The following is a 27,691-nucleotide window of genomic DNA, read 5'->3' on the forward strand; positions in this document are numbered from 1 at the left end:
TCCTTAGCCACCTGCTCTCCCACCCAACAATTACTGCCACCCTCCACTCCCAGTGGGGGCCTTAGCACAAGGCAAAGTGGGTCATGGTCATGGGGCAGGGCTAGAGACACCTGTGAGGGTCTGCATGTTCTCACAAGTACTATGTAACAGAGAACCTAACATTAAATAGCAAGTAAAAATCACCTTCTTAGGTCAATCAAGACTATGAGGGGAAAAAAAGTTTTTTCCCTGATTTTAAACAAGGGTACTTGCATTTTCATTTTGCATCAAGCTCTACGATTATGTTGCCATCCCCAACTATGTATGTGGGTGACTGTGCATGTGTATCTGTTTGCTTTTGCATCTAAAAGAATAAAACAACTTTATATCTGAAAAGTTAATTTATCTATAATTTTATACTTTATAGATTAAAATAAACTTATATGCAATTTTATTTGTATGTATAAATATGAGAATAATTTTAATGGTTTATAGATCATGGGAGAAGGAAATCCGATACAATACTATCTTTTGAGTTTCTTATAATTGTTAAATTCCCTTAAAAACTCTTTAACTAGGGATGCCTGAGTGGCTCAGTCAGTTAACCATCTGACTTCAGCTCAGGTCATGATCTCGCTGTCCATGAGTTTGAGCCCTGCATCGGGCTCTGTACTGACAGCTCAGAGCCTGGAGCCAGCTTCAGATTCTATGTCTCCCTCTCTCTGTTCTTCCCCTGCTCACACTCTGTCTCTCTGTCTCTGTCTCTGTCTCTCTCTCTAAAAAGTAAACAAACATTAGAAAAAAATCTTTAATTAAAAATGTATTATATGCTTCCTGGGTTCATGCTTTTCTTATATAACTTTCTATTTCTTATGCTTTGTCGTAATGTTCCATAAATTTTTTTTTAAATACTAGAAATTTAAAAAAGAGTATATTATATGCCAAAATTGAAGACATTCTAGCTTCAGAAGCAGGACATGACATTACTAACATGTTCTTATTAACAAAGTCTGCTTTACAACTTTGATCTCTTGACAGGCAAGAGACTTTTGGTCAGGAGCCAAAGTTATCAAATATTAAGATATGAAGATACATCAAATGTGCAGAAGGAGCCTTAAAACTCATTAACTAATTTTAGCACACTTCAATTATTCACATAAATTACTTATACTGAACAATCTTAAATCTTCAACTTCATACCCCAAAGTCATATGATTTGTAACTAATAATTTTCAAAATGTACTCTCATAATTCTTGAACTATTCCATTTATAAAGAAGATGAACAAAATATTATATATATATTATATATATATTATAAATCCTTCATTTTATTTAGCTCTATTACTTAAGGGGGCTTAATGATCAATATATGGTTGACAATGTCTTCAATGCTTTCTTGTTCATTTTAAAAACAGCAATAATTTGAGTGTAAAAACTGGCATGTGTACTCCATAGATGGACGTAGAAAAATACATATGAACTGAATATATCACATATGAATATATATGAAATGAAACCAAAAGGATCTTGAAACAAATACATTTTCATTTGTCTAAATTTAGACAACATTTATAATATTCCTAAGAGGTAGGTCAAACTGCAAAAAATTATACAAGTATATCATTTGTGAAAAAGGTTAGGAGCCAAAGTGACAAACTACAGGCACTCTACACCTTCAAAACTAAACCCTGATTCCTGCAGCATTCACTTGATCTAATACTACCTAAATTCCAATTTTGTTATTCACCAATGTAATCCTGAACAACCTTCCCATTTTTTCATCTTCCTTTTATTGATGTGCAACTCCAGTTTCTTTTCTCTAATCCTGACTCTCTTCTTCTCTCTTTAATATTTAAATACTTCCTCAAATAAAACAATTATATATTGTTGGATCTCATCCCTAGAAATTCCTATTTCAAAGCTGTACTCTGTGAGTAGAACCCATTCAGAAAGCCAAACCATGTAAAATCATGTACTCATTTGTAAATTATTACATTTGTACACAGAAAGAACCTCAGTACATACCCACTGTAAGGGGTTGGTGGAAAACCAGTTACTTACATTGTTCATGTACTCTGAAAGCAGGTCCTGGAGAGCCTGACGAATGGCATTGCATTCTGCGATAATCCGTTCCCGATGGAAATCTCTTGTGCAGGAAGAGTCAGCCAACAGTGCAGCCCCACTGATAATGGCTTCAAGACGTTTTTCTAGTGATGGTCTTATTTCTTCCTCAGTCACTGTGAGTGGATCCAAGATAATTAAATTCTAAAGGAAGAACACATTTGGATGATTAGAACTCTATGGCATTCTGTTTTTAAGAAAAATAAATATTATTTCATTTTCTCATTTAGAATTCAGATGTGATAATAAAGAGAATTTTACTTCCATGCATAACTCTATGTAGCAATTATTATTCAAGTGAGTGACAAAAATTGTGCAATTATTAAAATCAAGTCTAGTGTCAGACAGACCAGTATCCAAATCTTGCCTTTCCCACTGACCTATAGTGTGAACCCAATCATGTGTCCTTCACAATCCGAACCTCACCTTTCTGATCTGTAAAACTAGAATATTAATGTTGCTTGTCTCATAAAACTGTTGTAAAAATTATGACAAGACTTAATATAGTGCATGGCACATATTAACTATTATTTACAGTAGTCACCTTAATACTGAACTTCATTGTTTACACAATATTTTAACATATATCATCTCATCCTGACAACACTATAAAGAGTTGGGCAGTAAAGATACTGGTAACCACACACTTAAACTTGTGAGAAGTCAGGCTGAAGCCATCTTACTCAAGGTCATTAGGCAAATAAACAGTGAAGTTCAGATTAATATCCAAGTTGTATAATATTCAATATTCAATATTATTTTCATCATGCCTCACTGTAAATCATATACTCTAATTAGCCTCAACACTAACATATCAAAGAGAATTCTGAATTTAATTATTAATTTAAAAGTAAAACTCTGTCTTCCATTTGATCTATTATAACTTCCAGCTATTTCCCACTACTGGAACCTGACATGGTATTTTTAATGTTTCCATTAGATATAAGTCTTCAGGCAAAAGAAGCCAAGATACTCTACAGCCTATGAAGAAAAGATGGAGGGTATGTGGCTCTAAAGGTTCTTTTATTAAAATATATCAAGAGGGGAAGCCTTTCCAAGGTTTAAGCATAATGTGATAATTGGAGAAAGAATATCAAATAAAAGCTCTCTGAAGAACCCTTAACATAAAATGAAATCATACAATGATCTTCAAGATGTGCATGCACATGTGAGTATACATACACACATACACAAACACACCCAATGGTCAGAGGGTCTAATCTTACATTATGTAAACACACACACACACACACACACACACACACACACACACACACAGGTGTATGCATATTGTGTGTATGTAATCTTACATTGATCCTTGTCCTATATTACGTTATGATGAATCATTGCGATATAATGTAGGATAAAATTTTTAAAACTACAAAGCTAGGGCCAAGCTAGGAAGAGAAAATTATAACAGAAAAGGAAACATTTCAAAACAATTAGAAAGAAAGAAAAATTAGTAGTCACCAGTGTTTGCACAGTATTGCTTTTCTTGATGATTCACATTTTGGATACCCCATGTATGCCCTTCATTTGTAACTGGAGATTGTGTCTGTCTCGTAGACTTGTTGTATATAATTCACTCTATAATGTTCACATATTCTATAATATAAAATACAACTAAAACATATCTTTTATAAAACTGGTTAAATGTCTTAAAATCATTCAGAAGAATTCTTCCTTTCATGATTCTATTCCATTTCTATTTTTCCATTGTGTTACTGAGTCTCTCCATTTTTCTCTTTCAGATGGACAAAAAATGAAAAAAAATTGAAAGGAAATTAATTTTACAAATACCAAGTTTAACATTTTCTTTATCCATGCATATAATTGAAATAACCTCACCATAGGCTTGGCCATATGTCAAGGATTCATTTACATCTAAATCTACCTCCTTATTTCATTTGCAAATTTTGCCATGTCTTTCTTTGGCTCACTATTATATTTTTTTTTAATATGAAATTTATTGTCAAATTGGTTTCTGTACAACTCCCAGTGCTCATCCCAACAGGTGCCCTCCTCAATACCCATCACCCACCCTCCCCTCCCTCCCACCCTCCATCAACCCTCAGTTTGTTCTCAGTTATTAAGAGTCTCTTATGTTTTGGCTCCCTCCCTCTCTAACTTTTTTTTCCTTCCCCTCCCCCATGGCCTTCTGTTAAGTTTCTCAGGATCCACATAAGAGTGAAAACATATGGTATCTGTCTTTCTCTGTGTGACTTATGTCACTTGGCATAACACTCTCCAGTTCCATCCACATTGCTACAAAAGGCCATATTTCATTCTTTCTCACTGTCAAGTAGTATTCCATTGTGTATATAAACCACAATTTCTTTATCCATTCATCAGTTGGTGGACATTTAGGCTCTTTCCATAATTTGGCTATTGTTGAAAGTGCTGCTATAAATATTGGGGTACAAGTGCCCTTATGCATCAGCACTCCTGTATCCCTTGGGTAAATTCCTAGCAGTGCTATTACTAGGTCATAGGGTAGATCTATTTTTAATTTTTTGAGGAACCTCCACACTGTTTTCCAGAATGGCTACACCAGTTTGCATTCCCACCAACAGTGCCAAAGGGTTCCCGTTTCTCCACATCCTCTCCAGCATCTATAGTCTCTAAATTTGTTCATTTTAGCCACTCTGACTGGCATGAGGTGGAATCTGAGTGTGGTTTTGATTTGTATTTCCCTGATGAGGAGCGACATGGAGCATCTTTTCATGTGCCTGTTGGCCACCTGGATGTCTTCTTTAGAGAAGTGTCTATTCATGTTTCTGCCCATTTCTTCACTGGATTATTTGTTTTTCAGGTGTGGAGTTTGGTGAGCTCTTTATAGATTTTGGATACTATCTGGCTCACTATTTTAATACAAACATCCTATCCCAATGTTTCATAACAATTATTAAATCAATTAAAACCTTCTTGAAAATGTCCTTCCAGTGTGATATTGTCATTAAGAAAAGACACTGAGGACAACAGAATTGCTCTTTGCTTTATCAAATGCCATTAGAAGATGTGTTAGAAACAGTAAACATGTCTCTCCAGCTTATAATGATAGGTAAAATTGATTAAATTTCAAATGTGTTTACCCTGTAATTATTGCTAGAAGAAACACAAACTTAGATGGCTATGATTTCACGTCGGAAAACATCCCTTCTTACAGGATTAAGTTCACTCTAGTACTTCTCTACAAGACAATTCCTCAAACTATCCTACCTTTGGATTTTTACCTGCCTGATCTTTAAAGTCGGATTCTTTGATCTCATCCAAACTCAAACCATTGCTTGCTGCGCTATCTACTACCCACATGCAGGCCTCTTGATTCTGCTTAACTACTGTCCTCCTATTTACATCCCATAAAAATTTTCACTAACCTTGTCATCAAATCAATAAAAAGATGAGTTTTTTTAATATAACTTGAATGTTCTACAAAGTAGAATGGGAGACCGGCTGAAATAAAAAATCTCTCCTGAACATCAGTAAGATGATGAAATAGATTCTATATCTCACATCCCCATAGAAACTGATTTTAACAATGACCCATGAACTAGAATACATTTATCAAAGCCTCAGCATACAGCTGAGAGTTTCTAGCACCCCCATAGAGCAAAAACTCAAGCATTGAAGAGGATGAAAAAAAAAAAAAAAAAAAAAAAAAAAACACTTTCACTTTAACCCTGTCAAGGTAGCACAGCTCAGGGCCAAGAGAGACTGCCTTCACCTGAGATTTCTCTCACTGGAAAAAGTGAGCCCTCAGCTTCCCCAAACTTGTGAAAAGGCTGTCCAAGAGACGCAAATTCATCTTTCCATATCAGAACATTGAAAGAATTGGGAAAGCTGAATAATCTAGGAATAGCTAAGAGCAGAGAAAAAAAAGGCAAGAGCACAAAGCAACCAATACATGGATTTCAGCAAGCGGCAGATCCTACTAACTGGACTGGGACTCTAATAAGAACCTTTCCCACAAATCCAACAGGATCTCTACCTACAGATCCTATAACTAGCCAGAATTTACCACCAGCATTCCCTGCACCTCTTCCTGTCCTGTGGCCAAAACTCCATGCTCCCCTGCAGACAATGCATGTAAGCTCCTACACACAGCACATAAATATCAGCATCCAGCTGGATCTGCTGGATTAGGAGAAGGTGTGTAACCTTGAAAACTTCAGGGAAATGCCCTAGGGGAGATAAATAGGAGGATCTCAGCACCTGGCCTGGCTTTGCGAAATCAAGATAAGGCACACAATCTAAGACTTCTCCCCAGGAGAATAAGGAGGAATAAAGCAAGTGCATACATAGAAAGAGTCTGGAGACCCCAGTATCTCTGGCCTGGATGATTGGTGAAGCTTTTTCTTTCCTGAAGCCAGTAGTAAAGAAGTGACTCCTTCTTCAAATGTGAAGACAGAATGAAAGGTTTCGAGGAACATGAAAAATCAAGGAAATGTGATATCACCAAAGGAACAAAATAAAACTCCAGTAGTTGATCCCAAAGAAATGGAGATTTACTAATTGCCTAAAAAATAATTCAAAATAATCATCTTTAAAATCTCACCAAGATAAGAAAGAACACAAGTAGACAACTCAATGAAATCAGGAAAAAAATACGAACAAAATGGCAAGTTTGGCCAAAAGACAGAAATCATAAAAAATAACCTAATAGAAACCCTGGATCTGAATACATGACTGAACTATAAATCCACAAAAAGGGTTACAGTCTGTAACCTGTTGTAGTCTGTAAGAGCAGACTACAGCATACAGAAGAAAGGATCAATGAATTCAAGGACAAATCATTTGAAATTACCTAGTCATAGGAACAAAAAGAAAAAAAATATTTAAAAGAGTGAAGAAAGCTTATAAGTCTTATGGAATACCAACCAAAAAACAAAAATCAATATACACATTATGGGATTCCCAGAAGGAGCAGAGAAGAAAAAGTTTCAGAAATCTTATTTAAGGATATAATGACAAAAACTTTTCACAAATTGGGGAGGGAAATAAACATCCAGATCCATGAAGCACAAAGAACCCCAACCAAATTGATTAAGCATAAAGAGATCTTCAAAGAGACATATTACAATGAAATTGTCAAAAGTCAAAGACAAAAGAGAATTTTGAAAGCAGCAAGAGAAAAGTGACCTACCTAATGTAAAGGAGCCCCCCTAAAACTACCATAACATTTCTCAGCAGAAATCTTGCTGGCCAGGAGAAAATGAAATGACATAAAGGGCTGACAGAAAAAGGTGGTGCCCACAAGAGATGTTAAAGAGAGTTCAAATTGAAACAAAGGATGCTAATAAGTGACATGAAAACATACAAAAGTATAAAACTCACTGATTAATATAAATATATAATTAAATCCAGAATACTCTAAAATTTTAATGATGGTGGATAAATCACTTATAACTCTAGTATAAGGGTTAAAAAACAAAAGTATTAATAACTACAGCTACAAAAATTTGCTAATAAACACACAACATAAAAGGATGTAATGTGTAACATGAATAACAAAAAAAATGTGAGGAAGAATGAAAGTATACAGTTTTTATAAGTAATCAAAGTTTTTGTCAGTTTAAAATAAACTGTTATTACTATAAAATGTGTTATGTAAGTCTCATGGTAACCATAAAAAATAATCCTGTAGTGGATACACAAAACATAAAGATACTACTACAAAAAACAAACCACCAAATTACAAGAGAAGATGAGAAGGAAGACAGAAACAAAGGAACTGCAAAATAGAAAAAAAATAGGCAATACTAAGTCCTTTCCTAACAATAATTACTTTAATCTTAAGTGAATTAAAATCTATAATAAAAAGACAAATAGTGGCTAAATAGATATTAAATTAAAAAAACAACTAAATGCTGCATAAAAAACAACTATATGGGCATATATGCTTACATTAGCTTAGGTCACAGATAGGCTGAAAGTGAAATGTTGTAAAAGGATATGCCATGAAAATGATTATTTTAGTCTACTTCAGTGTATTCACTTTTTCAAATTTTCAAACGACCTTTTCTTTTTTCTCTTTCATTTCTTTTCTTTTTCTTGAATGCAGAAAGAGAAAACCTATATTTTTACTTTCAATTTTTATTAAAAATACTTTTATTTTTTTTAATGTATTATTTGCTTTTATGTAACTTTTTTCAAATTCTACTTGAGTTCCATCATTTTATTCTAGTCTACTACAGTATATTCACTTTGTCAAATTTTCAAATGAACTTTTTTCCTTTTTTTCTTTTTGTTTCTTTTTCTTGGATGCAGAAAAAGAAAAAATTCATTTTTATTTTTAATTTTGATTAAAATATTTTTTAATTTTTTTCTACTATATACTTTACTTTTGTGTAATTTTTTTCAAATTCTATTTTACTCCCATAATCTTATTTTAGTCTACTTCAGTGTATTCATTTTTTAGAATTCTCAAATGATTTCCTTCCCCCCCCTTTTATTCTCTAATCTGTCAAACCACTTTCAACACCCAGATCAAAATACACCTAGGATCTAGTGCCATTTATTTGATTTGTGTGTGTATGTGTTTTTTATTTTTTAATTTTAATATTTTTTAAATTTTAATATTTTTAAATTTTAATATATTTTTTAATTTTAATTTTTCTACCTCATTAATTCCATTTCTCTGTTCAAAATGACAAAACAAAGGAATTCACCCCAAAAGAAAGAGCACAAAGAAACAACAGCCAGGGATTTAACCAACACAGATACAAGCAAGATGTCTGAACCAGAATTTAGAATCACGATAATAAGAATACTAGCTGGAGTTGAAAATAGATTAGAATCCCTTTATGCAGAGATAAAAGAAGTAAAAGCTAGTCAGGATGAAATTAAAAATGCTCTGAGCTGCAATCACAGATGGATGCCGCGGTGGCAAGAATGGATGAGGCAGAACAGAGAATCAGCAATACAGAGGACAAACTTATAGAGAATAATGAAGCACAAAAATAGAGGCAGATTAAGGCAAAAGAGCACGATTTAAGAATTAGAGAAATCAGTGACGCATTAAAAAGGAACATCAGAATCATAGGGGTCCCAGGAGAGGAAGAGACAGAAATAGGGGTAGAAGGGTTATGTGAGCAAATCATAGCTGAAAACTTTATTAACCTGGGCAAAGACACAGACATCAAAGTCCAGGAAGCACAGAGGATGCCCAATAGATCCAACAAAAACAGACCATCAACAAGGCATATCATAGTCAAATTCACAACATACTCTGGCAAGGAGAGAATCATGAAAGCAGCAATGGAAAAAAAGTCCCTAACCTACAAGGGAAGACAGATCAGGTTTGCAGCAAACCTATCCACAGAAACTTGGCAGGCCAGAAAGGAGTGGCAGGATATATTCAGTGTGCTGAATCAGAAAAATATGCAGCCAAGAATTCTTTATCCAGCAAGGCTGTCATTCAAAATAGAAGGAGAGATAAAAAGTTTCCCAGACAAACAAAAATTAAAGGAGTTGATGACCACTAAACCAGCCCTGCAAGAAATTTTAAGGGGGACCTTCTGAGAGAGAAAAGATGAAAATATATACATATATATATCTCAAAAGCAACAAAGATTGGAAAGGACCAGAGAACACCACCAGAAACTCCAACTCTACAAGAAACATAATGGCAATAAATTCATATCTTTCAGTACTTACTCTAAATGTCAGTGGACTCAATGCTCCAATCAAAAGACATAGGGTGACAGAATGGATAAGAAAACAAGATCCATCTATATACTGTTTACAAGAGACCCACTTTAGGCCTCAAGACACCTTCAGATTGAAATTAAGGGGACGGAGAACCATCTTTCATGCTATTGGTCAACAAAAGAAAGCCAAAGTAGCCATACTTATATCAGACAATCTAGACTTTAAAACAAAGACTGTATCAAGAGATGCAGAAGGGCATTATATCATAATCAAGGGATCTATCCACCAAGAAGACCTAACAATTGTAAACATTTATGCGCCAAATGTGAGAGCACCCAAAGATAAAATTAATCATAAACATAAAGAACAGTAATACCATACCATAATCGATACTAATACAATAATAGTAGGAGATAGTAATACCATAACAGTAGTAATAACATAAAGGTAGGAGACTTCAACACTCCACTCACAGCAAGAGACAGAACATCTAATCCAAAACTCAACAAGGAAACAATGGCTTTGAATGACACATTGGACCAGATGGACTTAACAGATATATTCAGAACATTTCATCCTAAAGCAGCAGAATATACATTCTTCTCCAGAACACATGAAACGTTCTCCAGAACAGACCATATACTGGGACACAAACCAGGCCTAAGTAAGTACAAAAAGATCGAGAACATACCATGCATGTTTTCAGACCACAATGCTATGAAACTCGAAATCAACCACAAGAAAAGATTTTCAAAGGTAAGAAATACTTGGAGACTGAAGAACATCCTACCAAAGAATGAATGGGCTAAAGAGGAAATTAAAAAGTATATGGAAGTCAATGGAAATGATAACACCACAACCTAAAAGCTCTGGGATGCAGCAAAGGCAGTCATAAGAGGAAAGTATATAGCAATCCAGGCCTTCCTAAAGAAGGAAGAAAGATCTCAGATACACAACCTAACCTTATGCCTTAAGGAGCTGGAAAAAGAACAAGTAAAACCCGAAACCAGCAGAAGACAGGAAATAATAAAGATTAGAGCAGAAAATAATGCTATCGAAACCAAAAAAAAACAAACAAACAAAAAAAAACAAACAACAACAACAAAAAAAAACAGATCAATGAAACCAGAAGCTGGTTCTTTGAAAGAATTAACAAAATTGATAAACCACTAGTCAGTTTGATCAAGAAGAAAAAGGAAAGGACCCAAATAAATAAAATCAAGAATGAAAGAGGAGAGATCACAACCAACACAACAGAAATAAAAACAATAATAAGAGAATATTATGAGCAATTCTATGCCAATAAAATGGGCAATCTGGAAGAAATGGACAAATTCCTAGAAACATATATACTACCAAAACTGACACAGGAAGAAAAAAAAATTTAGAAGACCCATAACCAGTAAAGAAATCAGATTGCTAATCAAAAATCTGCCAAAAACAAGAGCACAGGGCCAGATAGCTTTCCAGAGAAATTCTACCAAACACTTAAGGAAGAGTTAATACCTATTCTCAAAAAACAGAAATGGAAGAAAAACTTCCAAACTCTTTCTATGAAGCCAGCATTACCTTGATTCCAAACTAGACAGAGACCCCACTAAAAAGGAGAACTATAGACCAATTTTCCTGATGAACATGTGTGCAAAAATCCTCAACAACGTATTAGCCAACTGGATCCAACAATACATTTAAAAAATATTCACCAGGACCAAGTGGGGTTTATACCTGGAATGAAGGCTGGTTCAATATCCGCAAAACAATTAACATGATTTATCACATCAATAAAAGAAAGGACAAGAACCATATGATCCTCTCAATAGATGTAGAGAAAGCATTTGACAATATACAGCATCCTTTCTTGATAAAAAGCCTCAAGAAAGTAGGGATGGAAGCAGCATACATAGAGATAATTAAAGCCATATATGAACGACCCAATGTTAATATCATCCTCAATGGGGAAAAACTGAGAGCTTTCCCCCTAAGGTCAGGAACAAGACAGGGAGGTCCGCTCTCACCACTGTTATTGAACATAGTACTCTATGATACTCTATATAAAAAAGCCAAAAGATTCCACCAAAAAACTGCTAGAACTGATTCATGAGTTCAGCAAAGTGGCAGGATATAAAGTCAACACACAGAAATCGGTTGCATTCCTATACACCAACAATAAAGTGACAGAAAAAGAAATCAAGGAATCGGTCCCATTTACAGTTGCACAAAAAACCATAAAATAGCTAGGAATAAATCTAACCAAAAGGTGAGAAATCTATACACTGAAAACTACAGAAAGCTTATGAAAGACATTGAAGAAGACACAACAACATGGGAAAAGATTCCATGCTCCTGGATAGGAAGAACAAATATTGTTAAAATGTCAATACTACCCAAAGCAATCTACATATTGAATGCAATTCCTATCAAAATAATACCAGCATTCTTCACAGAGCTAGGACAAATAATCCTAAAATTTGTATGGAACCAGAAAAGACCCCGAGTAGCCAAAGCAATCTTGAAAAAGAAAACCAAAGCAGGAAGCATCACAATCCCAGACATCAACCTTTACTATAAGGCTGTAATCATCAAGACAGTATGGTACTGGCACAAGAATAGACATTCAGATCAATGGAACAGAATAGAGAACCCAGAAATGGACCCACAAACATATGGCCAACTAATCTTTGACAAAGCAGGGAAGAATATCCAATGGAATAAAGACAATCTCTTCAGCAAGTGGTGCTGGGAAAACTGGACAGCGACATGCAGAAGAATGAACCTGGACCACTTTCTTACACCATGCACAAAAATAAATTCAAAATGGATGAAAGACCTAAATGTAAGACAGGAAGCCATAAAAATCCTCAAGGAGAAAGCAGGCAAAAACCTATTTGATCTTGGCCACAGCAACTTCTTACTCAACACGTCTCTGGAGGGAAGGGAAACAAAAGCAAAATGTACTATTGGGACCTCATCAAAATAAAAAGCTTCTGCACAGTGAAGGAAACAATCAACAAAACTAAAAGGCAACCGACAGAATGGGAGAAGATACTTGCAAACGATATATCAGATAAAGGGTTAGTATCCAAACTCTATAAAGAACTTAGCAAACTCAACACCCAAAAAACAAATAATCCAGTGAAGAAATGGGCAAAAGACATGAATAGACACTTCTCCAAAGAAGACATCCAGATGGCCAATGACACATGAAAAAATGCTCCACATCACTCATCCTCAGGGAAATACAAATCAAAACCACAGTTAGATACCACCTCACACCTGTCAGAATGGCTAATATTAAGAACTCAGGCAACAACAGATGTTGGTGAGGATGCAGAGAAAGAGGATCTCTTTTGCACTGTTGGTGGGAATGCAAGCTGGTGCAGACACTCTGGAAAACAGTATGGAGGTTCCTCAAAAAACTAAAAATAGAACTACCCTATGACCCAGCAATTGCACTACTAGGCATTTGTCCAAGGGATTCAGGTGTGCTGCTTCGAAGGAACACATGTACCCCAATGTTTATAGCAGCACTATCAACGATAGCCAAAGTATGGAAAGAGCCCAAATGTCCATCGATGGATGAATGGATAAAGATTGTGGTATATACATACAATGGAGTATTACTCGGCAATCAAAAAGAATGAAATCTTGCCATTTGCAACTACGTGGATGGAACTGGAAGGTATTATGCTAAGTGAAATTAGTCAGAGAAAGACAAAAATCATATGATTTAACTCATATGAGGACTTTAAGAGACAAAACAGGTGAACATAAGGGAAGGGAAACAAAAATAATATAAAAACAGAGAGGGAGACAAAACAGAAGAGACTCATACATATGGAAAATAAACTGAGGGTTACTGGAGGGGTTGTGGAAGGGGGGGATGTGCTAAATGGGTAAGAGGCACTAAGGAATCTACTCCTGAAATCATTGTTGCACTATATCCTAACTTGGATATAAATTTTAAAAAATAAAAAATAAAATTAAAAATATAGAATGAAAGATCCAATGTAATTCAGAGGATTTTGGAATCTAAAATAGTTAAATATGAGACAGTGGGAAGAAAAAAAAATAGTAGGGGACTTCAAAATCCCACTTTAGTAATGGACAGATCAACCAGACAGAAAATCAGTATGAGAACATTGGACTTAAACTTCACATTAGGTCAGATAAACCAAAGAGACATATACAAAATCAAAACATACATTCTTTTCAAGTGCACATGGAACATTCTCCAGGACAGATCATATGTTTACCCAAAAAACTAGTCTTAACAAATTTAAGACTTAAATCTAAATTTATCTTTTCGCCCCACATGATATTTGGTATGAAACTAGAAATCAATAATAAGAGGAAATATGAAAATTTGTGAATACATTTAAATTAACACATCCCTTGTCCACTCTCACCGCTGTTGTTTAACGTAGTGCTGGAAGTTCTAGCATCAGCAATCAGACAACAAAAGGAAATCAAAGGCATCAAAATTGGCAAAGATGAAGTCAAGCTTTCACTTTTTGCAGATGACATGATATTATACATGGAAAATCCGATAGACTCCACCAAAAGTCTGCTAGAACTGATACATGAATTCAGCAAAGTTGCAGGAGACAAAATCAACGTACAGAAATCAGTTGCATTCTTATACACTAACAATGAAGCAACAGAAAGACAAATAAAGAAACTGATACCATTCACAATTGCACCAAGAAGCATAAAATACCTAGGAATAAATCTAACCAAAGATGTAAAAGATCTGTATGCTGAAAACTATAGAAAGCTTATGAAGGAAATTGAAGAAGATATAAAGAAATGGAAAGACATTCCCTGCTCATAGATTGGAAGAATAAATATTGTCAAAATGTCAATACTACCCAAAGCTATCTACACATTCAATGCAATCCCAATCAAAATTGCACCAGCATTCTTCTCGAAACTAGAACAAGCAATCCTAAAATTCATATGGAACCACAAAAGGCCCCGAATAGCCAAAGTAATTTTGAAGAAGACCAAAGCAGGAGGCATCACAATCCCAGACTTTAGCCTCTACTACAAAGCTGTCATCATCAAGTCAGCATGGTATTGGCACAAAAACAGACACATAGACCAATGGAATAGAATAGAAACCCCAGAACTAGACCCACAAACGTATGGCCAACTCATCTTTGACAAAGCAGGAAAGAACATCCAATGGAAAAAAGACAGTCTCATTAAGAGATGGTGCTGGGAGAACTGGACAGCAACATGCAGAAGGTTGAAACTAGACCACTTTCTCACACCATTCACAAAAATAATCTCAAAATGGATAAAGGACCTGAATGTGAGACAGGAAACCATCAAAACCTTAGAGGAGAAAGCAGGAAAAGACCTCTCTGACCTCAGCCGTAGCAATCTCTTACTCGACACATCCCCAAAGGCAAGGGAATTAAAAGCAAAAGTGAATTACTGGGACCTTAATGAAGATAAAAAGCTTCTGCACAGCAAAGGAAACAACCAACAAAACTAAAAGGCAACCAACGGAATGGGAAAAGATATTTGCAAATGACATATCAAACAAAGGGCTAGTATCCAAAATCTATAAAGAGCTCATCAAACTCCACACCTGAAAAACAAATAACCCAGTGAAGAAATGGGCAGAAAACATGAATAGACACTTCTCTAAAGAAGACATCCGGATGGCCAACAGGCACATGAAAAGATGTTCAACGTCGCTCCTTATCAGGGAAATACAAATCAAAACCACACTCAGATATCACCTCACGCCAGTCAGAGTGACCAAAATGAAGAAATCAGGAGACTATAGATGCTGGAGAGGATGTGGAGAAACAGGAACCCTCTTGCACTGTTGGTGGGAATGCAAATTGGTGCAGCCGCTCTGGAAAGCAGTGTGGAGGTTCCTCAGAAAATTAAAAATAGACCTACCCTATGACCCAGCAATAGCACTGCTAGGAATTTACCCAAGGGATACAGGAGTACTGATGCATAGGGGCACTTGTACCCCAATGTTTATAGCAGCACTCTCAACAATAGCCAAATTATGGAAAGAGCCTAAATGTCCATCAACTGATGAATGGGTAAAGAAATTGTGGTCTATATACACAATGGAATACTACGTGGCAATGAGAAAGAATGAAATATGGCCTTTTGTAGCAACGTGGATGGAACTGGAGAGTGTGATGCTAAGTGAAATAAGCCATACAGAGAAAGACAGATACCATATGGTTTCACTCTTATGTGGATCCTGAGAAACTTAACAGAAACCCATGGGGGAGGGGAAGAAAAAAAAAAAGAAAGAGGTTAGAGTGGGAGAGAACCAAAGCATAAGAGACTGTTAAAAACTGAGAACAAACTGAGGGTTGATGGGGGGTGGGAGGGAGGGGAGGGTGGGTGATGGGTATTGAGGAGGGCACCTTTTGGGATGAGCACTGGGTGTTGTATGGAAACCAATTCGACAATAAAATTCATATATTAAAATAAAAAAATAAAATTAAATAAATAAATTAATTAATTAATTAATTAACACATCCCTGAGCAACCAATGGGTCAAAGAAGAAATCAATCAATCAATCAATCAATAAATCATGAAACAAATGAAAATGGAAAGATAACATACCAAAACTTATGAGATGCAGCAAAAGCAGTTTTAAGAGGAAAATTAATAGTGATAAATGCATATGTTAATTAAAAGAAAAAAGATCTCAAAGAACCTAACTTTATATCTCAAGGAACTAGAAGAAGAATAAACTAAGTCCAAAGTTATCACAGGGAAGAGAATAACAAGAAAGATGAGACCTGAAATAAATGAAATAGAGACAAGAAAAAAAGAGAAAGAAAGAAAGAAAGAAAGAACGAACGAAAGAAAGAAAAGAAAGAATCAACAAAACAAAGAGTTGGTTTCATAAAAAGGTAAATGAAATTGACAAAATTTTAGCTGGATTGACTTTTTAAATGTCCCAAATAATTATTTTAAAAATTGGAGACATTACAAGTGATACCACAGAAATACAAAGGATTATAAGAGACTATTATAAATAATTATACAACAGTAAATTGGATAACCTATAAAAATGAGTAAATCACTAAAAGCATACAGGCTACCAAGACTAAACCATGAAGAAATAGAAAATTTGAACAGATCCAGACTAATTAGTAATTAAAAATCATCCAACCAAGAAAAGCACAAAACCAGATGATTTTTCTAGTGAATTCTACCAAACATTTAAAGAAAACAAAATAACACCAATCCTGCTCAAACTCCTCCAAAAATTTTAAGAGGAGAAAACACTTCCCAATTCATCTTCAAGCCTGCACTACTCCGATATCAAAGCCAGACAAGGATACTACAAGAAAAGTAGAGGACAATATCCCTAATGAATAGAAATGCAAAATCCTCAAGAAGATCCTATCAAAGTAAATGAAGAGCATATTTAAAAGAACATACACCATGCCCAAGTGGGATTTATTCCTAGGATGCAAGGATGGTACAACATATGCAAATCATTAAGTGTGATATATACCACATTATCAAAAGGAAGATGATCATATGATCAAGTCATATGATCATCTAAGTAGATCATCTAAATAGATGCAGAAAAAGCATTTGACACAATTCAACAACCTTTATAATAAAAACTATCCACAAATAAGGTATAGAAGGATTGTACACCATCACAATAAAGAACATATGACAAGCCCACCATTACCAGAATAAACAATGAAAAGTTGAAAACCTTTCCTCTAAAATAGGAAACAAGACAAACATTCCCACTCTTTCTACTTTTATTCAGCATAGTACTGGAAGTCCTAGCTGGAGTATTCAGACAAGAAAAAAAAGGCATCCAAATTGGAAGGAAGAAGTAAAATTGTTTCTGTTGGCAGATGACATGACTCTATATATAAAAAAGTCTAAATACAACCAAAAAACTGTTAAAACTAAAAAATTCATTAAAGTTATAGAATAAAAACCAACATACAGAAATCTGTTGCATTTATATACACTAAAAATGAACTGTTAGAAATTTTATGAAAATAATCTCATTTGAAAAAGCATCAAAAAGAATAAAATACTTAGAAGTAATTTAACAAAGGAAATGATAATTCTATATACTGATAATTATAAAGAATCAATTAAAGAAACTGAGGGGCACCTGGCTGGCTCAGTCAGAAGAGCATGTGACCCAATCTTGGGCTCATGAGTTCGAACCCCATGTTGGTTGTAGAGACTACTTAAATAAAGATTTTTAAAAATTAAAAAAAAGAAATTTAATAATAAAATAATAAACAAATAAATAAGTGTAAGGATATCTTCTGTTTACAGACTGAAGATTAATATTGTTAAATGTCCACATACAACCTGTATGATCCATCAAGTCAATGAAATCCCTCTCAAAATTCCAATGGCACTTTTCACAGACATAGAAAAAACAATTCCACAATTCATACACAACCACAAAAGACCCCTCATAGTCAAAATAGTCTTGAACAAGAAGGACAAAGCTGGAAGCATCACAATTGCCACTTTCAAACTGTAGTACAAAGCTTTAGTAATCAAAACAGTATGGTACTGGCCATATAAAAGTATGGCTATAAAAGTAGCCATATAGAACAGAAACAGACAGCCTGGAAATAAACCCATTCATATACAGTCAATTAATGTTCAAGAAGGTTGCCAAGAACACATAATGGGGAAAATATAGTCTCTTCAAGAAATGGTGCTGGGACAACTGGATAAGTGCATATAAGAGGATGAAACTGGACCCTTATATTACACCATAAATAAAATTAACCTAAGATGAATTAATGACTTAAATGTAAAACTTGAAAGTATATAACTCCTAGAAGCAAATATAGGGTAAAGTCCCTTGATGTTGGTCTTGGTAATGCTTCTTTGGATATGAGAGGCAATGAAAAGAAAAACAGACAGGTGGGATTACATCAAACTAAAAAGTTTCTGCACAGAAAAAGAAACAATCAACAAAATGAAAAGGCAACCTATAGAATGGGAGAAAATATTTGCAAATTATGTACATGTGATAATGGGTTGATATCCAAAGTATACAAAAAACCCATGCAACTCAGTAGAAAAAAAAAAAACCCTCAATTAAAAAATGGTCAAAGGACTGAATAGATATTTCTCAAAAGACATACAAATGGCCATTAGGTATATGTAAAAGTGCTCAACATCATTAATCATTTGGGAAATACAAATCAAAACTACAATGAGATATCACTTCACACCTTTTAGAATGAAAATTATTAAAATATAAATACATAAAATTATACATATATGGCAAGTGTTGGTGAGGATATGGAGAAAAGGGAATCCTTGTGTGTGGGATTCCTTTACATTCCTTGGTAGGAATGTAAATTGTTACAGTCATTATGAAACACAATATGGAATTCCCTCAGAATTAAAAATATTACTACCATCTGATCTAGCAACGCCACTCTGTGTATTTATCCACAGGAATTGAAATCAGAACCTCAGATACCTACACTCTTATGTTCATTGCAGCATTATTCACAATAACCAAGATATGGAAACAACCTAAATGTCCTAGATGATTGATAAAGAAAATGTGGAATATACATACAATAAAGTATTATTCAGCCTTAAAAACAGAAAAAATCCTAGGGTGCCTGGGTGGCTTGGTCAGTTAAGCATCCAACGTCGGCTCAGGCTATGATCTCATGGTTTGTGAGTTTGAGCCCTGCATCGGGCTCTGCGCTGACAGCTCAGAGCCAAAGCCTACTTCCAATTTTGTGTCTCCCTTTCTCTCTGCTCCTCCCCAACTACACTCTGTCTATCTCTGTCTCAAAAATAAATAAACATTAAAAATATATATATTTTAAAAAAAATAAAAAGAAAAAATCCTGCCACTTGTAATAGCATGGACCTGAAGGACAATATGCTAAATGAAATGAGCCAGACACAGAAAAAAAAATATTGTATTATCTCACTTATATGTGGAATCTAAAATAGTCAAATTCATAAAAGCAAAGAGTAAAATAGGGTTTTCAGAGACTGGTGGGAGGGGAAAATGGGGTGGTGATGGTCAAAAGGTACAAATTTTCAGTTATGCATGATAAACAAATACTGAAGATCTACTACAATACTATATTGTATACTTAAGATTTGCTAAGAGGGTAGATCTTATGTTAACTGTTCTCAGCACAAAATAATAATAAGGATGGTGATGATGAAGATGAGGAGGAAGATGATGAAGAAGATGAAGAAGAAGAAAAAAAGAAGAAGGAAGAGGAGAAGAGGAGGAGAAGAGGGAGAGGCTGGAGAAGAAGGAGGAGAAGAAGAAGGTAGAGGCAACTGGGTAGTGATGAATATGTTTCTATCCTTGATAGTAGTAATTGTTTCCTAAGTGTGTACTTACACCAAAATCATCTAGTTGTATACATGAACTATGTTACATTTTTTACACGTCAATTACTCAGTAAAGTCATCTATTAAAAAAGCCAATTAAAAAAAGAATTATTGGGGCTCCTGGGTGACTCAGTTGAGCATCCAACTCTTGATTTCAGCTCAGGTCATGTCAAGTCCTGTGTCAGGCTCTGCGCTGAGCATGGAGTCTGCTTAAGATTCTCTCTCTCTCTCTCTCTCTCTCTCTCTCTCTCTCTCTCTACCTCTTCCCCTCCCCACCTTGTGTGTTCTCTCTCTCTCTCTCTCTCTCAAAAAGAAAAAAATAATTATCTGTCCTGAACCAATATCAAGTATAGCAATGTGTTGAAACATTCTTTCAGTGTGCTTTTGTGGCATTAATTTCATGAAAGACAAACAACATGATGTTGTATTTTCAGGACTGCACTCCACTGAACATAGAAAATAAAATTTTTCCTTTCTTCTAGGCTCTGCTCAATATATACTTACCTCCCTCACACTCTGCTATCAGGAAAATGTTTCTTCAAAAAAGAGTCCTGGGGCGCCTGGGTGGCGCAGTCGGTTAAGCGTCCGACTTCAGCCAGGTCACGATCTCGCGGTCCGTGAGTTCGAGCCCCGCGTCAGGCTCTGGGCTGATGGCTCAGAGCCTGGAGCCTGTTTCCGATTCTGTGTCTCCCTCTCTCTCTGACCCTCCCCCGTTCATGCTCTGTCTCTCTCTGTCCCAAAAATAAAATAAAAAAATTAAAAAAAAAAAAAAAGAGTCCTAACCTCATTGTCTTCTAGTAGATTGCTTCTATTTAGGAGGTGGTATAGCTTGGAGATTAAGAGATCAGGTATAACTCAGGAGAGCAGTTACCCCGGTTTTGAATGCTGGCTCATTAGCTAAATTTGTCCATGTTATTATCATCCTTCATATTCTCATCTCTTTCAGCATATTTTGTAGTTCTTTGGTTAGGGAATTTGATTCCTCATTTTTCTTCATACTACTCAGACTTCATACTACTCAGAACTTACAAATATTAACTAAATGATTACTAAATAATTACGTAAATAACTACAATGTGGATGTGGGGTATAAATAAAAAGAACTGAAAGTTAAGTATAGGTTGACCAGATGTAACTCTGGGTGCAGATCAAGGTAACTAAAGGCAATGCAGTCAAGTAAGCTCCAGGGAATTCACAGGATTCTCAGGGAGAGCTTGGATTTCCACAGAACATGAAATTGAAAATCTGGAGGTATTGATATCCAGACCTTATCTTAGCAGGCCTTAACTAGGCATCAGGGTTATAATTATGTAGAACTTACAGCCAAAGGCAGAAAACTGTGAAACCTGAAAACAAGCCAAGAAATGGACTTTAACCCTAAAATAATAAGTTAAAGCACCCAATATGAACCTGAAATATAGGAAACAGAAAACTGCCCAAAAGGCAGAGAAGAGGTCCATGTAGTCAGAAAGAGAATATATATTGTGAATAGGAGTAGAGGAAAATTAGAACCTGCAAAAGAATAATTAAAATTAAACTGTAGGAGCACCTGGGTGGCTCAGTCAGTTGGGCGTCCAGCTCTTGGTATCAGCTCAGGTTGGGATGTGGAATGGAGCCCTGTATCGGACTCTGCACTGACAGCATGGAGTTTGCTTGGGATTCTCTCTCTCTCTCTCTCTCTCTCTCTCTCTCTCTCTCTCAATAAGTAAATAAACATTTAAAAACCTGTAAAATCTTTGGCACACTCATATGCATTTTAAAATATAAAAGAGGTATATGACCCATGGACTGAGAGTGTTATAACGAGCCCAAATAATGATACAGGGAATGACTTGAAATGCAAAAATCATTCAATGGAGTAGCTGTAGTTTGAATCATTGCTGATCATTTTTCTTTTTTGTTGCAGCCTAAAGCCTATCTTTGAGGAAAGAACATATAACATTATGGTTATTTTAATCAATGTGAGTTATGGTGAAGGAAAATGCTATGGCCTTGAGAAATAGAAATAAATGCTAACTTTTGAGAAGATTTAGATCATGGCTCTAGGTGTATCTGGAAGTGAACAATGTGAGGTGAATCCACATAAAATAAGTTGGAAAGATTGCTAGAATACATTATAGAATGAAAAACAAAAGTTGAAACATGATATGTACAGTGATACCGTATATATTTAAAAAACAAGCACACAACAATAGTTTAGATTTCCCCTGAGTACACATAAATATATTAGAGCCTAGGAAAAGGTCTAAGGGAAACATACCAATGCCACAGAAATTGCTATCTCTGAAAGGAATCCAGGTTGTGGTGGTGGTTAATATTTTAATTTTTTGATAATAGTTTAATTGTGTATTACTTATAAACTACATGCTACTTAAAAATTAAAATTCTTGGGGCACCCAGGTGGCTCAGTTGGTTGAGCATTTGACTCTTGATTTTGTCTCAGATCATGATCTCATGGTTTTGGGATCAAGCCCCATTAAGTTTTCATATAAACTAGTTTGAAGGATTTCAACTAAATCTGTGGTGGGTTTCATAAAACAAATATGTTTGGCTAATATATATGTCTTTTCAAAAATAAAGACATATGACCTTAAAGTACCAGAACTCTTTTTTTAAATTTTCCCTTATTTTTAAATTTTTATTTAAATTCCAGTAGTTAATATACAGTATATTAGTTTCAGATTAACAAATTTAGAAATTCATCACTCACATGAAACACCCAGTACCCATCACATGTGCACTCCTTAATCCCCATCACCTATTTATCCACCTCCCACACATCTAATCTCTGGTAACCATCAGTTTTTTTCTCTATGGGGCTCTCTTTTTTAGTAGAGCTTTGGAGACAAAAAAACCTAAGTGTGAATCTTGGCCCTCCACTCATACTAAGAAAGTGGTTTAAACTATCTAAGACTTTATTTTATTACTTTTAGAGTGGTGGAAATAAAACCTACACCTGTCATACAGGAATTGATTTGGTGTAGCTTTATAACATATTTTAATAACTGGTGGGGTAGGTCCCACATCATAGTTTCCTTGCTAATTCTACTTTTAATTTCATGTGTACTACAATTTACTCCTGATGAATAGAGCCATAGAGTACTATTAAGGAAGCTATACTTCCTAAAACAGAATACTCTATATACTACACAGATATGTATGAGATAGCTATTCTTTTCCATGGGTATTTATTAATCATCCAACACACTTCAGATTCTGAACTAGACTTTGGCCATGGCTTACCAGGAATAGTATACCAGGAAGTTATAAAAAAAAATATGAAGCAAGCTAAAGCATAAAATCAATAAGGTTGGAAAAGTTTTCTGTATTTTAATAAACATGATGTAATAAATCCTATTCATCATTCACACACTCTATATTCTATGATAAGATTGATCCAATTTACATTCAAAACACAAAAAAATCTTACACCTATTCTCCAAAGTGAAATTGCCTATCAAAAGAGATGTAGCTATGATTATAATCAAGTACCAACATTCTTCACAAAAACACATGCAAGTGTTTCAAGGTGGGAGCAGCAGAAATAATAACTGCATAGCAGAAAATAATGTTCCTCACACAACTACCTTATCAATCTTCAGAGTGAGTGATAAAAATGGAACAAAATTTCTCCTTATGATTACGAACAGAAAATGCTATTGAGAGAACTCACAGGCTCTCCTTTGTCTAAAATATCCCTTATATGAATGCATTTCCATTTAAATAATCTAAAAAATGGAAGCTTTAGATATAAAAATTGTTTTAAAAAAGGCATATTGTGAGGAATAAACTATAAATTAGCAAAATTATCAACAAATATTATTTATACTACTTCAGTAAATTAGTGTAATTTACACACAGTTAACTACATAATCAGCTATAGTAAATAAAAATGTACATAATGAACATGCTGTTGTATATTAATATTACAGAAAAACAGAAAATATTTCAGAAAGACACTAAATATGCTTATAAATTAAATTAAATATACACAGACACCCTTAAAAAATTTCCTCTAAATGATGAGTGTACATCATTTAAATAGCCCAATGAATACTGTGACTGTGGTTTTATCAGAACACCAATAAAAATTTCAATCATCTAATTCATTTCACCTGAGGTAGTAACTTCTTCTTCTAGACATATTTATGTCAGAGTTTAGCAATTCAGTCTATGCACAGCACCAAATCATGAATTGTTTGCTTCAGTTTTTATCTGGTTATATTGAAAATAAAATAAACCTTCAAGGATTCTTCTATTTACAAATCCTTTTTTTAAAAGAATTATAAAATTCTAAAAAGATGTTGATTTTGTTGTAATATTGAATATAATACTGCATGAATCTTAGTGTATATTCTTATCAGAATATTGCTGACTGAGGCAATATATATTAAAGAAGGAGCAAGTTAAGTCTTTGTTATTGATTATCTACTTGGAAATATGTATTTATGTGTTTGTCATCTCTACTTATGGTGTGACGTATAAAAAAATGTGTAAAAAAATCCTACAAATACATCAGCAATGATGATTCATTTATTTTGTTCACAGTGAACTTAGAGAAAATACAGATAGTTTTTATAAGCAATAATACTGTCATTAAAATACACCATATCTACCGATATTTTTAAGTAACAGTAATTCTCAATTTTGTCAGCAGTGTCATGCATGTCCTACCTTCTATGTCCATGTGTTTTACTGATTGTAACCTAACTGAATACATATCTGCAAAATTCAAAGAAACATTTGAATAGTTCCTGCCATTTCCAAGGTTTATGCCAGTTGTTATGCTTGTGCAGTTCTCCCGGAAAGAAATGCATTGACAAAGGAGAGAAAAGGTACACAGGGGGTAACTGGAAAAAAATAAGTAATCCCATTTGTGCTCTATTTCTATTTGATTATACCTTCTATTTCTGTCTATAATTATGTCCTTTGGGAAAAATAGCATGTTAAGCATAAGCCCTGGATTCATGGGTAGATTCTGCATAGAACATAGAAAAAAGAGTAGCCAATGTAGCACAGGCATGCCTAATAACTGTAAAACTCTCAAAGTCATGTCTGCCCTAGAAACCCTTAAAAAATTATGAGCAGGAACATGACTGTTAGGTGATGATGCTCTTAATAAGAGCATCCTTTAGACACTCTTAATGTGGTCCCTCCTCATGTTCTCTACAACACAGCTATTTAGAGATTTTGGAGGTGGTATTCTGAATATTATTACAAACAACTAAAGATGCTTCTGGCATGAAAAGAGTTAGGAATCTCCTTTTTTTTCTGGAGTTAAATATATAGTTAAATATAAATTAACTCAAACACTTCTAAGTTCTACTTAACTGGGAAACAACAAAAAAAGAAAAAGAAAAAAAAAACAGGAAAAAAATTGCTCAAGTCATTGGGTTTGATCATCTGTATTTAGAATGTATTAACCTACAAGTGCCTCAAAAGTATCTTTCTGGATCTCCATAAAGACTATAGTCTTGATTAGAATTTGGAATGAAACTGTATTGACTGCAAAGTATACTCTAGAGTGGTATCCAAAAAAACTTTCTGTGATGATGAAAATTTCCTCTATCTACAATGGCCAATACAGTAGTCACTACTGTATTGTACACTACTGTATGTAGCTATTAAACACTTGGAATGTGGCTAATGCAACTGAGGAACTAAATATTAAATTTTATTTAATTGACGATTTAATTGCAAACTCAAATAACGACATTTAACAAGTGGCTACTACATTGGACAGCACAGCTCTAGAAACTGGTTTTCATTTTACTTTCTACATAAGATTCTTCTTTTTTACAATATCCTCTTGGCTGGGTTTCACTAGATAAAAGATAATGATGCAGGTAGAAAAGTTCAGTACCTCTGTACTGCCATTTGTTGCTTAGAAAAACTCCCCTACAACAAAGAATCACCATTGGTGCCTATATCTATACCAAAAGCAACTGGCTGATTGTGACTAAAGGTACTATTTCCCTCAACTGACATATATCTTTAGAGAAAGCACTGGTGGGGACAGGATTTTAACCTACTGTCATTCATTAAGGCCTTATTTTATCATATCCTTTTTCCTTAAGACTAATTGGGAATAAGTTACTTAAAGTAAGAGAAAGAGATAGTTCCAGAAAACATAAATCACAGTGTGGGAGAGCAGGAAGCATGTCTTGGGTGATACTGGGTATCAATGGGAAAAGAGAGAACAGATACCCTGAGAAAAAATAATTCTGAAAGGAAAGATGGAGAGGACCACCAAAGATAACATTCACCTAGTCCACAGTGTAATCCATGTTGTTCCATTTTATATCCTTCTCTTTTTTTTTTATTCAAAAAGAATAGTGTCACTGCTGTTCATAATAAGGTGCAGAGAAAGGTCAGTCTCTGACTTAATGTCTTTTCCAAATTATGTAAAAAAAAATCAACTGATTATGTACTTACTGCTATTTAGATCTTTTTGCTTTACAGTTGTATAATAACATACTCAAAAGTTGGTCAGAAAAATGTTAAACCAGGATCATTAATTCTGCTGTTCTTTGATCTTTTGGAGATTTTACCAGAAGGCTTTACTTTTTCTCTTGGTGATTAATCAATCTAATTTAGATATTTAATTCTATTAAAGCAAAAAACTATGTGAAATACAAGAAGGAGGAGGAAAGGAGAAAGGAAGGAAAGGGAGAGGCAAAGGGAGAGAATGAGGGAAAAGGATGGGAGGGAATTTGAGGAGGGGACTGAGAAAAAAGGAGACAGGGAAGGGAGGAGAAAGGAAGACAGAGGAGGTAAGAAGAAAGATGGTGAAGTAGAAGTAATTTGCTAAAGCTCCTGTGTCATGCACATTGGTATAATGCAACCAATGTGCTCCTCTGATTCAGCAGGACATTTAGGTGATAAGAGAATGATTGATTATAAAACACTTGACAATTTAGCCCAAAAAATCCAGTTTCCATCACTAGAGAAGATATTAAAAAGCCATTGACTTTTCTATGTTTTTAAGAACTGAAGTTGTCTAACATATCCCTTTCTGAATGTTACAACATTCTCATAGCTTTGATGAATGGGATACAGAACATTAAAAACAAAATTAATGTTAAAAGAATGCATCTACATAACGAGACTATTTTTCAATTAGATACCAATCTTATGCAGCGTGATATACTATTAAATAGCATAAACTATATACTTTAAATCTGGCAATACATAATACCATGAAGGAAATTTCTATCACTGGATTCCATTTCAGACTTTTCTAGTCAGGATGCCATAAATCATTAATTTACCATTATGAATGCCAAGTAAAACTGTAGTAAGGACTCTGTCTCCCCTTGCCTTGCTGACAAAAAAAAGTAATTCAATATAAAGGCCAAAATTAGCCCTTAAAAGGAGTGTCCTATCTAGATAGAGAGACTATAAGGGATGTATATCAGGAAAGCTAATGGGAGAAAGTATCAGGTGTTAGTAAAAACTAATTTAGGTAAAAATAAACAGGATTATTTTTCCATAGTCTAGATGAGAAATTATTAAATTTAAAGGGTTCCAAATTACAGTAAAACCTTAGATTGTGGGTAACTAGTTCT

General features: G+C 34.6%; 1 protein-coding gene across 2 annotated transcripts in view; it reads right to left on the bottom strand.

The window, feature by feature from the left end:
- The window catches only part of CTNNA3 (catenin alpha 3), a 1,717,381-nt gene that overhangs the window by 1,236,565 nt on the left and 453,125 nt on the right, over positions 1 to 27,691 (bottom strand). For both annotated transcript variants that reach the window (XM_049646151.1, XM_049646149.1), the window contains one exon: positions 2,042 to 2,245. In XM_049646151.1, coding sequence (XP_049502108.1) covers positions 2,042 to 2,245 — 204 coding nt within the window. The remainder of the gene's footprint in view (positions 1 to 2,041; positions 2,246 to 27,691) is intronic.

Source organism: Panthera uncia, chromosome D2 (assembly GCF_023721935.1).
Source record: "Panthera uncia isolate 11264 chromosome D2, Puncia_PCG_1.0, whole genome shotgun sequence".
NCBI lineage: Eukaryota > Metazoa > Chordata > Mammalia > Carnivora > Felidae > Panthera > Panthera uncia.